We start from the raw sequence: 15378 nt of genomic DNA on the forward strand, positions 1-15378 counted from the left end.
TAGATTTTTATTTTGCTACTCGATTATGTAAGAAGCAATATTTCGTTTTTCTCTCACAAGTTTATGTATACGATTTTATTTTTTCCCCTTCTCCCTAGTACAATTTTTTTTTTTTTCCCGCCTCATTCCTCCCCCTTTTTTCGTACAATGTGATTAAGAAGCACTATGTATAACGATACAAAAAGGAAACAAAAAAAACGTACACAAAAGAACTCTTCAGTTTGTTCTAGATGAGTATTTATGAAGTGTATTTCGAAAAGAGGAAGAACGTAAACCGTATGTTATGAAACAAGCGAAAGTGGAAGAGAAAGGCGAAGAAGCGGAAATAAAAAAAAAAAAAAAAAAAAAAAAAGAAAGAAAGAAAGAAAATATTGTAAAAACTTCCTTCTTTTTTTTTTTTTTTTTGCAAACCTGCACAATCCTTGATGTCACACACAATAGCAAATATGTCCATAGCATATTTCTTTTTTGTCGTTTTTTTTCTGTTGAATAATGTGTCATGTATAAATTTACAAATAGGAAACCAAAAATATACGTTGAGTTCCAATAAAATAAAAAAAGATATATTAGACTTTTACAACACGTTGAGTCTTTTGAAGTCAGATAAGTACTTAAAAGACAACATCAAAAAAATAAATTTATACACCAAATTTAGGAAGCGATTGTACAAAGATAGGTTAAGCGTTTACGCAAATATCAGCATTAAGGAGAGAAGCGAAGATGTACCTGTCAAAGTTGTAGTTAAAGAAAAGGAAAGTAAAGAGGGGGAGGAGGAGGACAAAAGTGGGAGCTCCGCTGGCACCAGCATAACAGATCACCAAGAAATTTTCACCAACTTTTTAAATTTCAATAAAAATAACTTTTTTTGTGTAGACGAATTAGGACTTGACGTAAACATTCCTCTGTTAAAAAATAGCAACTTGGGGGCGAACATTGTGTATCAACTTCCAAAGGTGGTGTACATAAATGCATACGCAAATGCGTACAACACGATTATCAAGGGGGAGTTCAACACGATCGATATTATAAAAAGGGTGAGCTTTTTCCAATTCTTCGACAATTTTTATGTGAATGCAAATTATGACTTCAAAAATGAAAAGGCGCTGGTAAATTTGGAGAGCAAGCTGTACGAATACTACAACAAGTACGGTGACAACATAAGCTTTAACAACAAGATCATAATCGAGCGCAACAACAAAAATGACTACGACGGCTCGGTGTGCCTCTCCCTCAAGTACAACAACAACGTCTTTACGCCCATTTTTAACTTCAAGGACAAGTAATGCCTCGCGCGATGCAGCGCGCACGTTTGTATGTGTACGCATGTGCAATGCGCTTCGCAATACGCATGTGTAGTACACTTCTGCAATGCGCTTCTGCAATGGGCATGTTTTTACCAGCCGCACGTGTAACCTTTCGCCCGCGCCCCCCTCTCAGGTCCTACGAGTACATATACGACAACCTCAGCCCCAACAGGAAGTTCAGCGTAAAAATCGACAAAGACAGGAACGTCCACGTCAACTTCTTATCCTTTGACAAGGTGAATGACTCGAATAAATACTTTTTATTTTTTAACTTTGTATTTTCAAATCCTATGCAGTCAATAATAACGTTAAAGCGTGAATTTATTTTTTAAAATGTTTGCCAAGCGGGCAAGTATTTACGCGGCTGTATAGGCAAACCGTTCATTTGAGTTTGCAAGCATGTAACGGAGGAAGTTTTATGAGGCGCCCCAATAGGAAGCAGGACGATTTATGCGGGTACGTAACGTGGGCACGGATGTGCACATACGGGTCTGTGTAATTTTGCAGGCCCGTAGTGGAAGAATACTACGTTGGCTCAAAAGAGTGAGAAAAAAAAAAAAAAGCACTACAAACTGTTATTTTATTTTATTTTATTTTTTTTCACATTTGGCTTCATTTTTCCTTGACCATAATTTTTTTTTTAATGACTCACTCTTACGCACACAGATATGCAAACAAGCATATAACTGTGCGCACGTGTGTGCCGACCCCCCTCCCCTCTCTTTCCTTTTTAACAAACAAGTGTGCACGCCGTATATATGTATACACATGCATAGATCAGCTTAGTGAATTAAAAAGCCCTCCACCTTTACAGTTTACGGACCTTTTGCCCCACCTATGTTTGTGTTAAATGTGTTAATTTTTAAAGGAATGCGAGTGCGATTTTACATATACGTTTAGGCTATTCCTTTTTTTTTTTATTTTTTTCTATATACATGTACACCGCTGCTGTGCCTCTCGCCCACCTTATGAGTAACGATTTATTCCAAGCTGTACCAACAAAATGACAATTTCTGTGAATCTCTGGAGTTCCTTTTTTTTAATTTTTTTACATTTCGTTTTTTAGTTCACATTTTCAGCAGCGTTTTAGCGCATGTCCACGGGTACACTGCACTGGGGGTGGGCGCACATACGCATATATACATATATATACACACACGTACGTGCAACTGTGCCCATGTGCACTCGCATTTTATGTAATGCCCCGCGAAAGTGTCACCTTTCACGAACACATTATACACCATCAACGCTTTGGGGCTACACGTGTATACTATCATACTATCACACCTGTGTGGCTTTTTTTTTTTTTTTTATTTTGCAAAAGTGTACCTCCACTGACGTGTACAACTTCGGGGGGGACCCATTTGTGGCATTTTTCATAGATTTAATTATTTCACAAAAAAGAGAAAAAAATGGAATCTTTCTTTAATTTGAAAATTTAAATCAGTGCACAATAAACTATGCAGCTGTGTTATGTGTTTAACAAATTCTTAGAGTGTCTCACATTAATACATACACATACGCACACGTATAGTATACATTGGAACATATGCACGCACATGCGCAAGCGCACTGCAAACGCACTGCAAACGCATTGCAAACGCATGTGCATAGGCATTTGCATACACATAAGCATGCACAAGTCAGTCCTTCCGAGTTGACATATACATTAAGAAGCTTTGGAAATTTTCATAAAAATCATTTGGCGTGGGTATTAAAAATTAAAAAGAAAAGTTTAAACAAAAATAGGGGGCTCCTTGGGGAAAAAAGGGGGCGCGCAGAGAGGTACACCCGTTAGCGTATGGTACATGGGGGCGCACACATATATACACATATATATATGTACGTATTAGCATGCGCATGCACAAATGCCCCTCCGCAGAACAAGCAGTGAACCCTCGGTTGGCTTAAATTGGCTCCTGCAGCTCGAGGGGCTTGCCCTTGTTGATCTGCCCCCATCCAATCAAACGCCAGTGCTTGTCGACTCTCCTGCTTAGGGCAATTTTGTCGCCGATTTTTGTGCACACCGGGCCGGTTAATTCCAACTTGGCTAGCTCAGATTTAATACCTGTGACTCTACACCCAATGGAAGTAGACCCAATATTAATCATTAAGAATTCTCCATTTTTTAATTTTGCCACCTTTGTATTTTTTTCTCCATCCTGAGATTTCACCCCTAATAATCTTCTCAACAAATAGTAGGAAATTTCAATTTCCGCAAAACAGTCTGGTAATTTATTTAAATGCCCAATAACCTGACCAACCAATCGATCAGCTCTCGTTAAAATGGGATCAATTCGGGTTCCAACTCCAATCAGTCCACCAGGGACGGCATATTTTAAATTATTATTTTCAGCAAACATAGACAATATTTGCGAAATGATAGGTCTGCAGGTAATTTCTCCCTTTTCATCTTTCGAAATAATACCAGGTCGTATTTCGATCTTATCCCCCACTTTTAACACACCATGTAGAATACTCCCTCCCGCAACCCCGCCTTGTAAAGTTTCTATATCTTCTCCGGGCTTGTTCACATCGAATGATCTAATGACAATCATGTGTGGGGATGATATGAAGTCCCTCTTCGGTATACTTATCTGTGTAACTATGTACTCACATACCACATCGATGTTGTATTTTAACACAGCGCTGATAGGGATGATGGGCGCACTATCAGCTGCCGTACCAGAAACGAAGTTTCTAATTTCTTCCTGCTGCTTTAAGGCTTGTTCTTCCTTAATTAATTCTACCTTATTTTGTAAAATTAAAATATGCTTTAATCTCATAATTTCTACGGCAGCTAAATGTTCGGATGTCTGTGGCTGTGGACAGGACTCATTCCCTGCAACTAGTAAGAGAGCTGCATCCATAACTGCTGCACCGTTTAACATGGTTGCCATTAAAATGTCATGTCCTGGGCAATCAACAAAGGAGACGTGTCTTAATAATTTCATTTTGTGTTGACAATTTTCACGAGGGCATATTGGATCATCTTCTTTGCTACTTTCGTATGACCTGTAACATTCTGGGGGTAGGCAATCCGGGTTTGTGCATTTATAAATTTTTGCATTCGCATACCCCAATTTGATGGTAATATTTCTCTCCTTCTCGTGCTTGAATCTGACTGTGTGCACCCCGGATATGGCATGAACGAGCGTTGACTTTCCATGGGCCACATGCCCTATCGTGCCCAGGTTGATCGTGGCTTGCCTGCTTATGACATCTTCGCTTAGGGGGGTTAGCTTGGTTACGTCTAGCGTTTCTAAGTTCTGCTCGGCCAGTTTGTCCTTCTCATTAATATTCATTTTAGGTTCGCAGGCGGGGAAAACGCGGGGGAGGGAAAAAAGGAAAAAAAAAGGAAAACGTCCAAAAGGAGGAAAAAAACGAAAAAGAGGAAAACCAGAAAAACGTGGGCGGCGGCAGCACAGCTCGTGCGTTGCAACTGGGTGGTTTATCCAAGATCGGTCAACAGGTGCACAAAAATAAAAACAGGCAGCTGCGCGAAGGGTGCGGGGGGCTGGTGGACGAAGCAAACATATGGTTACTAAAATCAGATCGATGTTAAACAAATTTGCACAAATGATAAGAAGCTATAGCTCATAGTTTTAAATGCTGAAGATAGAATCCTTCGCGCTTGCATATACGCGTGGGTATACGACATAAGAACAAAGCTTCGGCTGCACCCCCCGGGGAGCTATACTACTTAATTCTGGCCTGCAGCGTGCCTCGCGCGGGTTTCTTCACTTTCGAATGGGCGTGGAAATACCACGAGAGCTGCTTCCTCCTGAATATATATACGTATGTACGTACATACATGCGTACCCTTCGCGCGCGATAATTTCGACGCGTTTGCTTGTAAATACTGAGCCGGCGCAGCAAAGGGGGTATTTATACGATGAACGCGTGGAACGCATGTACGCCTGAAGGCACGTACGCATATAAATGCATGCGCGCGCGAGCGTGTATCTGAGCAAAGTTTTCTCCTATATATGTAATTATGACGCGCGTCACATGAGTGGTAATTCTCAGTACAAAGGACGTTTCTGCATACACGTATGTATGGAAGTATATACGCACGTGTACGTAGGCGTTCAAAACATTCGTGCGGCTAACAAAATTGTATATACGTATGTATATATGTATGTATGTATGTATATATGTATGTATGTATGTATGTATGTATATATGTATGTATATATGAATGTATATATGAATGTATATATATATGTACGCTCCTGGCAGTGTTATCACAATACAGTTATTATATAACTTGGCGTTTGTAAAAATATGAATTTTTTTTTTTTTTTTTTTTTCATTAATGGAGAAAATTCTTGAATTATTAATTTACTCTCATCTACTTTTTTCCCTTAAAAAAAAAAAAAAGAATTGTTGCTCTATTGCTCGGATGGATGTTTTTTTAAAAAAAATAAATTACTCTTATTCTCGTTCGAGCGGGTGTACGGCTGCGGCCCGCGCTCCAAGGCGCATACGCGGGTGGTATAATATATACATACATACGTATAAGTGACACGTACATATGTATATGTGACTCGTACATACGTGCATACAGATGGCACGTATAACATACGTGGCGCGTGCGATAACACCTTCGTGCATAGTCACCATGCCGTGCGTATGTGCACTCCCGCTTGATCCAGGACGAGGCTTCCCCCCTTCTCCGGCTTGCTTTTTTTTTCGCGCATCCTTCCTTCCACTATGTATAATATACCACTATAGCACGTGTACCAAGCTCAAGTTGAGGTCCTGTACAATTACGTCGTTTTGCCGTAACCCTTTAAAGTTAATCGAGTAAATTTTTTTTTTTTATATTTATTTATTTTTTTTTCGTACACGCTAGTGTGACAATTTGCTTCAGTATGCGACTTGGCTAATGGGCAAATTGGCAAATTGCTGAACTGCCAAATTGCCGAATAGTGGATTTCCTCGATTTTTAATGGGCAGGGACCCCAGCAATTTTTTCTGTATTGCTCACCAGGCAGCATTGCGCATACGCAGCATATAAAGGCAACCACAGAGGGGACATACGCTCATGTATACGCATAAACCTGTTTATATGCCTAGGTATATGTATGCGTGTATACACTCTTCGACCGCGGTGGGGGCAAAAGCTTAAGTTATTTATTTTACACCATTTGCGCGCCCATTTGTTCACTCTTTTTGGTGGTTACTATTTATCTGTTCGTTCGTTGGTATATTTCGGTTATATTATTTTGTTATTTTTCCCTCCATTTTGCTGTACTTCCTTTTTGCGCTTTACTTTTGCTTCCTTTTTTTTTTTCCCTTCCTTTGTGTACACATAGGTGGTATACATATGCTTGCCCCACACGCAGCAGCGTTGCCGTTGCGTTTTTTATCCCAAAAATTGAAAGCGGCAAATTTTGTGTCATACGAAACCGAGAAGGAAAGAGACTACTGAATTTTTTTTTTTTTTCCGAAAATTTGATAAAACGACTTTTGCCTTACCGTTCTACATTAATGGGAACACAACATCCGCGTTGTTTGTTTGTTTTCCCCTTTTTAAAGATGCCTGTTTTGCCATAAAACCAAGTTGATATCCGATCTGTAGAAAATATTGCCCATTAATTTGCCCATTAAGTTGGCCCCTTAAACATTACACAATGTACACACGGAAGTGCCCACCTAGCACATACAAAAATTCAGGTGCTACACCCTTTTGCACATCCAAAGGTATGTCCAGCCAAGGGGGAGAGCCTGAAGGGCGCACATGCTTGGCGACATTGCAGCAAAAAAAAAAGTAAAAATAAAATAAAACAGAATAAAAGTAAAATAAAAGTAAAAATGTGGTCACGTCTTTGTTTATTTTTTTTTACAATTTCTGCATATAGCAAAGTGCTATCGCTCGGGGAATGCAGATAGTTGTACCCTGTCCATACGCAACAGCGGGAAAGAATGAACAAAGCTGTTCTGATGGATACGAAAATATCGCAAAAAAAAAAAGGTGCCCCAAAGATAATTCCCTCCAGGCGCGCAGACAAACATGTATGATGTGTGTGTATACACGCTGTTCTGCCTCTCCCCCGACAACACATTACCGTTGCTGCAAAAGTGCCATAAACATAGAAATAATCTTACACTCCCTCTTTCGCAACTGCAAAAAAAGGAGGGTCATATGAGCAAATTTTATATTTCGCGAAAGTGTGCCATCACTTTGAAATGCCTTGTCGAAGCTACAACATAATGCGTTTTTTTTTTTTTTTTTTTTTCCATCCACAGTCTCAATTTTACAATAAAACCTTTTCGTACTTCCGAAAGGATAAAGCATCTCCATAATGTGGAACGCCCTCCTGCGTGACTCTGATATGATGAGTTACTCGAATAAAAATAAAAAACGTCTTCCCATTTTTCGATTCTTATAAATCTTTTCAAGTGTACTTACGTGCGAAAGGCACCCCGCTGCGTAACGGTGAACGCAGGAAATAGATCAAAGCGAAGGGCCGCAAAATAGGGGAGGAAAAAAAAGTCGGTTTTATCTCCACATGTGAAGCATCGCAAGGCGCATTTGTTTCGGTTCCTAACGATTAAGAAATAAGTGGCAAGGGGATGATACTTCGCTTTTGCTTCTTCATTTGCTTCTCCATTTGCCTCTCCACTTGCCTCTCCTTTTTCCCCCCTTTTTTACAAAATGAATAAAGTCGCAAAAGTAAAAAATTACATTTGCAACAGTGCCCCTTTTCGAGATGTGATACTCTCAACTATGAAGGTGAGGAGAACGGCGCCTTCCCTAGACGAAAAATGGGGTCAAAAGGGAACTTTTTTTTTACCTAACTTACATTCTGCAAATAAGCATACGGTGGAAAATTACACCTTCTCAATATTTTTAAATGGCAACATTTTAATTGGTAATAAAGAAAAGGTGAGTGAAGAAGCTTCACCTGAGGACACCTCCAAACAGACGCTCCTTTTTTGGAATAGAAGCCCAGGCGCCAGATACCCCAAAAAGGTATGCATCATTTTTGCCCCATTAGACTCTCCCCAATTTATGTCATGCTAAAGTTGAACATCTTTTGAACGATTTTTCGCGCCCCCCCTTTTTTGTAACTTTTTTTTTTCTTTACTTGTACATATCGGCTTCTTCCCATTGCACGTCTCTTTCAAATGTCCCCGTTGGCACCTCCCCCCTTTTACTTCTCCTAGGCGAACAACGGAGCCCGTCCAGATTGCCGTTCGGTCAGAAAAATTAGGAAGAGATTAAAAACGGGCAAGTAGACATTTCTATAAAAAGGAACCCAGCGGTTATGAGTGACCTAGCTACGCGGAATAGTTAGCTATCGAGGCATCCCCCTATTCGCAGCACCGGATAGACTTGCCCTTTGGAGGAGTCACCCCAAATGTTATATGTATTCCCACGTTTTTTAATGTTGCTCGGGGGAGGAGATGCACGATCGTACGTATGATGTACGTATACGCTTGCACACCTGTGCTGGCAGGGAACTGAGAAGCAAGTCCAATGGTGAACTCGCCCCAGCTGCCAAAAAAAAAGGGGCACGTCAAATTAGAATATAATTTTTTTTTTATGTATGTCCATTTGTTCTGCTTCCCTACCACCGAATGGTTTTTCATCGAACCTTAGTTTGCCACATGGCAGTGACGCTGATCGTGCTTTATTGAAATCCTCACAATGTATTTCGCTCCAAAAAAAAAAAAAAAAAAAAATTATTTCCAAATTGTTGGAATAACCTCTTTCAAATTTGCACAAAAGAGGTAGTAAACAATCTGGTGATGCAAACTTCCTTTTGCAACTTTGCAGTAGACCCCAAATTGTTAACACACCTTTGCGTGTGATTAGGATGACATTTTTCTATTTTCTCCCTTTTTTTTGGGGGGAGCTCTCCCCAACGCGCTAGCAAAAAAGGCGTACACACGGAAATGCATTAGTTGTGTCCACACAACGGACTCGAATTCAGTGCCGAGCTGTTTTGCCAATAAAGAAAAAATGAAGCTATTCCTGAAAGAAGCTCCATTTTCTTTGTTAATAAAGAGAGTGCCTTTATGGCAAAGCGCAAACAGATGGGGGGTATACTTCTGGGGAAATGCCTAGCCACATAGGACACCACTGGGAAGGGCATTAAAATGTTAAACAATTCATAGACAGAGTTCTTTAAAGAGAGGATATTCACACAAACACAGAGGAGTGTCCTATTCAGTTTTTCTCGTGCCTATTTGCGGTTCCACGAACGGGGCGAAGTGTTCCATGTGTAACGTTCTGCGGCCGCTCCGCGCATCAGCTGGAGCGCACGGTGAGAAGCAAGCGGACCGCCAAGTTGCGGTGAAAAATTCAAAAAACAAAAAATAATAAAGCATACACAGGAAGGGGAAAAATTAAAGCGTAAAAAATAAAGAACAAAAAAGATACTTTCACTAGAATGGGGGGAAAAAAAAAAAAAAAAATTACTTATATGGGTATGCAAAGGGGCACCCGCCTGACGGGCAGCAAACTTCCTAAGGGGGGCAAAACGAATAGTTAAAAAGAGAAAACAGACCATCCCACGTGGCAGCGCCGCTCTCTATGGTAGACGCACACATGTGGTGATATCCCCCCCTCGAATTGCTTGAAAAGTGGAAGATGCTAAGAAGCGTTGCGTAGGGAGAACAGTCTACTCCAATCGCTTGTAGAGCAAATAGTTCTTTTTGTAGTGACCCTTGTAGCGCGCCTTTATGAGGAAAACATAATCATCGCGCATTTCCTTGAAGTACTTTTTAATTTCCGCTTTGTAAATACTAATAAGCTTTGCAGTCAGCTTTGAATTCGCCCCCTTATCGTTTGGGATCTTCAGATCTTCATTTGTGAGGGTAAATAAATCTAACTTCATCTGAGCAAGCATTTTTGATAGCGCCTTTTTCTTTGCCTCGAAAAAACTGTTAATGACGCTGACCATAGGTAGTCTTTCCACCTGGGTAAGGGCATAAGCTTTGACACTAGGGTCGTAATCATTGAGGACGTAATCCGTTCGCGTAATTTTTTTATTCTCTTTGTGTAGTAAAGCTTCGAAGTGAACATCGGAGAGGAGGCCACTTCTGGGCATTAACTTCATCAGATTTTTCATCTGTTCGTGAATACCAGATATGACTGCGTTGTAAATGGTTATGTTTTTAAAGCAGGCCCCGTAAAGTCGAGTGTATTCTATAATATAGGAAGTCATTCCTTGGAGGGATGTATAAATACTATTGTGGGAAACGTATTTATCACAAACAGTTTTGAATGCCAAGAAGGTGTAGTCTCTCTTTAAGTGGTACATATTTTCGTAAATCCATGTGAGTTTTTCGAAAATGGGTTCTGGATTTTTCTGAATTTCGTTAAATAGTTTGTTAATTAATTTTTTGCTCTTATAAGTCAATCCATTTTGAAGCAAATATAGTTTAGACTTGACATTTTTCAAGACAATTTTGGTATCCTGTGATGAATCCAAATCTTCATATATCAAAGATTCGAGGTGACAATTGATGGACTCTTCCATATATTTTGTAAATTTCTCTTCATACGCAATAGGGTCTTCTCCCATAAGTTCCATGATTTCTTTTTTTTTAAGAAAATCTTCCAACGTTTTAGGATTTAATAAGCAAAAATTGACATTTTCCAAAGTGTTTACATCGTTTTTTACCAATTTGTAATCATCTGCGAGGGTCATATAGTCTAAACTTGGCTGATATTTTAGCAAATCATTTTCAATTTCGTATAACCTCACATGATACTCACCAATGGAGCCGATTACATTTCCTAATTTTGTTTTATTGTCTGGTAATTCGAAGTCAAATAATCCGAAATTTTTCAAGCACTCTTTATTATGATCCAAAATTTTATTCGTAATGGCTTCCTTTTCATGGTTTTTATCTAATTCTTTACGTAGGTTTTCCATAGAGTCAAAGAAGAAGACACTGTTTGGGCAGGTGTAAAGAATGCTCTGTTGGTAGGGTTCATATTTATGAGAAATGCCTAAGTCCCTCATGATCTTTTCCTTGTTTACTATCTTATCAGGAATGTAGGTAATCAATGAGATTTCCTTTTTCATCGGTTTGATTTCTTTTTTAAATGGGTTTAAATTGCTCAGGAATTCTGTGAATCCACCTCTAATTCGGGTATCTGTATAATCATGTTTTATAAAATTGATTTCCTCGTCGCCCTTGTTTTTTTCGACGTCTCCTTCTGCCAACATTTTTAAGCGCTCTTCCTTTCTCTTCTCCTCAATCTCTTTATGTTCCTCATCTAAAATTTTTCCTTCTTCTTCCTTCACCTTTGTGTAGTCATTTTTCAAAATGTCCATTTCTTTAGTCAACTTTTCCATGGGGTGCTGAAGGGCAAATTCGTACATTTCGTTTTCGAATTCTCTGCTGCCAACACTGGATGCCGAGCCACTGTCATAGGCTGAATAGTCTGAATAGGAGCTGCCTCCATATTTGGACCCAGATTTGGACCCAGATTTGGCTGAGGCGCTCGACTTTCCGTCGGAAGAGCTGGCGTTCGATTCCCCGGAGTTCGACTTGGGCTTGCCCGGCTTTCCCGCTTCGTTCTGGTTGGTCATGAAGTTCCAATCTCCGTAGGAGTCTGCATGGGGGGGGAAGCGGTGAATTGTGCGAATGGGTAAGCGGCGAATTGTGCGAATGGGGCAGTGGCGAATTGTAAAAAGGGGACAGTGGCGAAGCTGCGCTACGGGAGAAAAACCCGAACTCGTCGGCGTCGCCCATTCCATCGCCAGTAGAAGCAGTCCAACTTGACGCACGCGAGCGGTCTGCTCACTGCTTCTTTCCTTCAATTACCTTTTCCAGATCCGGTAGAGGACGCGTCTCCATTCTCACTACCCGTTTCTTTGCTGGCTTTACTTTCCACGAAGGATATATCTGACACATTTTTCGTCCACGTGTTTAGAAAATTTGCATCGTCTAACCTCATCCACGAATTTATGTCATCCGGGTTAAACTCTTCGGGCTCCTTGTGGTTGTCTATTTTCCTTTCCCCATTTATAGGTATACCAGAGGAAACATTTTGGTAGAGTGCGTAAAAAAGCACCAGCAGGGAACTTACGCAAGTTATCATCTTTTTCGACCCGCGGAGTGACTACTTTTGGGGGGAAATTTGTTTATGCGGATGGCATGGAGGGGTGTGCATATAGGTGTGTGCCTGTTGGTGTGTACCTATTTGTGTGTACCGCTTTACGTGTACCGCTTTACGTGTACCGCTTTACGTGCGCATGTGGGTGCGTTTATGCCGCGCAAAGTCTAAAGAACAAAGATTAGCCCCAACTGACAGTTTGTGGCAGGTGGTTGTGGACGGTCGCGGGTGGTCGCAGTTCAGCTGCACTTGTCGCAACGGGCCATGGCACCAGAAAAAAATTGGGTTAAACACAAAATCGTAGAAAAGACCGGGTGGATGAAGGGAAAAGTTAAAGCGAAAATGAATCAAAAACGAAATAACAATGTTGGGAACGTCTGTCACCTGTTTGTTCTAAAAAATTAAACACATGAATGAATTATTTAGAATAATTCTTTCGCAAAAATGGCACAACTTTTTAAATGTTACAAATGAACAATTTATTTTTTTATTTTTTTTTTATTTCATTTAAATTGTTTTGACGAAAACAGCACATGTTAACAATTTGTGGCAATTTTATTTTATTTTTTTTAACTTTTCGAAACATACACACGCACGTATTTTTACACGTGAGCGTTGCATAACGGCACATTTCAGCCGTGCACGTGATCGCTGGTTTGCCATGACATCGCGTTTCTGCTTTCCAGTGCATTTCGCACAACGTGGCGCAGCCTTCGTCCGGTAATTTGCCATTTCGCCACTTCGCCACTTTGCCACTTCGCCATTTCGCCACTTTGCCACTTCGCCACTTTGCCATTCGGCTACTTTGCCAACGATTTCTCCTTTTTCGTTTTTAAATGTGAAAATTCCCATGGCCACATTTTTAAAGCACCGCAGACAGACAAGCGCGAACGACTCGGTCTGCTTCGCATAGACAACACTGCCCTGGTCGGCGTTTTTTCTTTTTCCTTTGCAACGCAAATTGCCACATTGTTGGATCGTCATGGAAACGTGTTCGCGCATGTGCACATTTGCGAATTTACGCATTTACGCATTTACACATTTAAACATTTAAACATTCTATAACAATCTTTTTTTTTTTTTTTTCTTTTTTGCTCGCGTCTACATTCTGGTGCTGCGCAGTGCATACATCTTTCGCAAACAGAAAAAAATGTTCCCCCTGTAAATTGTAACTTCATCACACAGAGTCGAAATGGAAGAATAATTTTTTTTTTTCTTTCAAAATAGGAACGTGGGAAGATTTTTCGTCTTTCCGTTTGCAACAAAATTGTGTAAAGTTAATTTTTAAAACGGTCAGCTGCAATTGCGAACGCGCCAATAAATGGCATAATTATATGGCATAATCAGCATGTGGTGATAAAGGAAAGTTATCTTGAAAAGCGTTCACGCTGCCTGTGGATTACCCCCGCTGTGCGAATATCCCCGATGGCGCATTAACTCCGCTTCACTCTTCAGTAACGTTGAAAGTGGCGCAGTTTGTCTCGCATTCTTGCCGCGTGGCGGAAAATGTGCCAATTGGCCCAAAGGAAAAAAAAAAAAAAGAAAAAAACACAACAATAAAACAAAAAAAAAAAACAAAATAAATAACATCCAAACGATGATGTATGCAAATATGCACACAATGTTACCTCCGCCAGTTGGCGCAGAATGACAAATGCCCCTTACCAAATTAACTGCCGACGCGTCGCAACTGCGCTTCGGAAAACTTGTGTGAACATTTACTGACGCGCGCGTCTTAGCAACGTTCTCGCAACTATTTGTTGCGCGGTCAACTTGGGGGGGAAATATTCACCAACAGAAGCAGTTAAAAATGAAATATGTATTTGTATGCACATTACACACATGTATGTGCTCCTTCCTCGTATAAATGAATTTCTTTTTTTTTATTAAAAAGGGGTTATTATGTTAGGAAATAAAAATTGGTGAACGAGGAACACGTAGCAGCATAGCAGCATGGTTGTACCATCCGCAGCTTCCAGTTGTAATTTCATTTTTGCTAAACAGATTGCTGTTTAAGAAGCTGTTTACCTTTGTGCACATGGAAAGGATGTCCCCTTGTTGGAATTTTATTTGTGATTTTTCTTTTTTCCTTAAAAGGCGAAGCGAAAAAAAAGGGTGAAAAACCCATTTGGGAAAAATGGTACATAGCCACGTTTGCATAAATCACAGCAATTGTGAAGAAAAAAAAAAAAAAGAACAAACTCAGACATACACATTAGCATGCGCATTTGCATTCGCATCCGCAGCTTTTGCTGAGTTAAATCATCCTATTTTTTCATGTCGCCGTGTAATCACATCCTCTTGTGCAAAAATGGGAACAAGGGAATGGAACACTCTGCAGCGCTGGTTTATCTCGCTGCTCCTTAAGTTCGCAAAAAATAATTCACAATTAAGCTGAACGGAAAATGTATGCACATGCATTATTAATGCTGTGTGGTATATGCCAGCTTTGGAGGTAATTTTTTTTTTTTTTTTCCTTTTTGAGAAGGCTTACTATGTTATAGTTTCTCATATCTGTACACATAACGTACATTTTTGTTCACTGTGTGTGTAGGCCTTTTTGCCATATATGGAATGAACATTTGGGGGTTGTCGAGCTGGGTGGGATAATACATAACAAACGAAGAAAAATAAAAAAAGGGAAAGCCCACCGCAGTTGCTATTCTCATAACTCCTATGTACATTTTAAAGCAACGTTTTATTTATTTTTATATTGATGTGCTTTTTTTTCTCCCTTTCTCTCTTTCTCTCTCTCTTTTATATGGAAAGGGGGCATTTCCTTTTTCGCCTCGCTTCGCTCTGCTTAGCTTAACTTCTCCCGTTTGCTCTTTTTTTTTTTTTTGCAAAGTTGCAATAAATGGGTGCTCGTTTTTTAGCCCTGCTCCCAGGCACAACTCAGGGGTGCAAAACAGAGGACCAACATTCTATTCTGTTTCTGTCACTGAATAAATTATTTCGTGCGGGCAAACGTGGAAAAAAGAAGAAAGA

General features: G+C 40.1%; 4 protein-coding genes across 4 annotated transcripts; 2 read left to right on the forward strand and 2 right to left on the reverse strand.

The window, feature by feature from the left end:
- Positions 1-446: 446 nt before the first annotated feature.
- PVX_085915 (hypothetical protein, conserved) lies at positions 447-2341 on the forward strand (the record flags this gene model as incomplete). The annotated part of the gene is made up of 2 exons (XM_001616796.1): positions 447-1279; positions 1438-2341. 2 exons carry the CDS (start codon positions 447-449, stop codon positions 1634-1636), a joined length of 1032 nt encoding a protein of 343 aa, XP_001616846.1. The 3' UTR covers positions 1637-2341.
- A 705-nt stretch (positions 2342-3046) lies between these two features.
- On the reverse strand, positions 3047-5288 carry PVX_085920 (eukaryotic translation initiation factor 2 gamma subunit, putative). Its single transcript, XM_001616797.1, has one exon. The coding sequence runs from the start codon at positions 4607-4609 to the stop codon at positions 3212-3214; it is 1398 nt and encodes a 465-aa protein (XP_001616847.1). The 5' UTR covers positions 4610-5288; the 3' UTR covers positions 3047-3211.
- A 2431-nt stretch (positions 5289-7719) lies between these two features.
- PVX_085925 (hypothetical protein, conserved) lies at positions 7720-8809 on the forward strand. Its single transcript, XM_001616798.1, has 2 exons — positions 7720-8286; positions 8481-8809. The coding sequence occupies exons 1-2, from the start codon at positions 7969-7971 to the stop codon at positions 8550-8552; spliced, it is 390 nt and encodes a 129-aa protein (XP_001616848.1). The 5' UTR covers positions 7720-7968; the 3' UTR covers positions 8553-8809.
- A 718-nt stretch (positions 8810-9527) lies between these two features.
- On the reverse strand, positions 9528-12825 carry PVX_085930 (rhoptry-associated protein 1, putative). The gene is made up of 2 exons (XM_001616799.1): positions 12099-12825; positions 9528-11886 (listed from the first exon to the last, which is right to left on the reverse strand). Exons 1-2 carry the CDS (start codon positions 12373-12375, stop codon positions 9941-9943), a joined length of 2223 nt encoding a protein of 740 aa, XP_001616849.1. The 5' UTR covers positions 12376-12825; the 3' UTR covers positions 9528-9940.
- Between the last annotated feature and the right edge of the window lie 2553 nt (positions 12826-15378).

Source organism: Plasmodium vivax, chromosome 13, assembly GCF_000002415.2.
Source record: "Plasmodium vivax chromosome 13, whole genome shotgun sequence".
In the NCBI taxonomy this organism is placed as follows: Eukaryota; Apicomplexa; class Aconoidasida; order Haemosporida; family Plasmodiidae; genus Plasmodium; species Plasmodium vivax.

Coding starts and splice junctions, on each gene's coding strand:
- PVX_085930 (XM_001616799.1), bottom strand. CDS start 12,375: ATGATAACTTGCGTAAGTTCCCTGCTGGTGCTTTTTTACGCACTCTAC. Junction 11,887..12,098: donor CTCTACCGGATCTGGAAAAG/GTAATTGAAGGA, acceptor CCCCCCATGCAG/ACTCCTACGGAGATTGGAAC.
- PVX_085920 (XM_001616797.1), bottom strand. CDS start 4,609: ATGAATATTAATGAGAAGGACAAACTGGCCGAGCAGAACTTAGAAACG.
- PVX_085925 (XM_001616798.1), top strand. CDS start 7,969: ATGAATAAAGTCGCAAAAGTAAAAAATTACATTTGCAACAGTGCCCCT. Junction 8,287..8,480: donor GCGCCAGATACCCCAAAAAG/GTATGCATCATT, acceptor TACTTCTCCTAG/GCGAACAACGGAGCCCGTCC.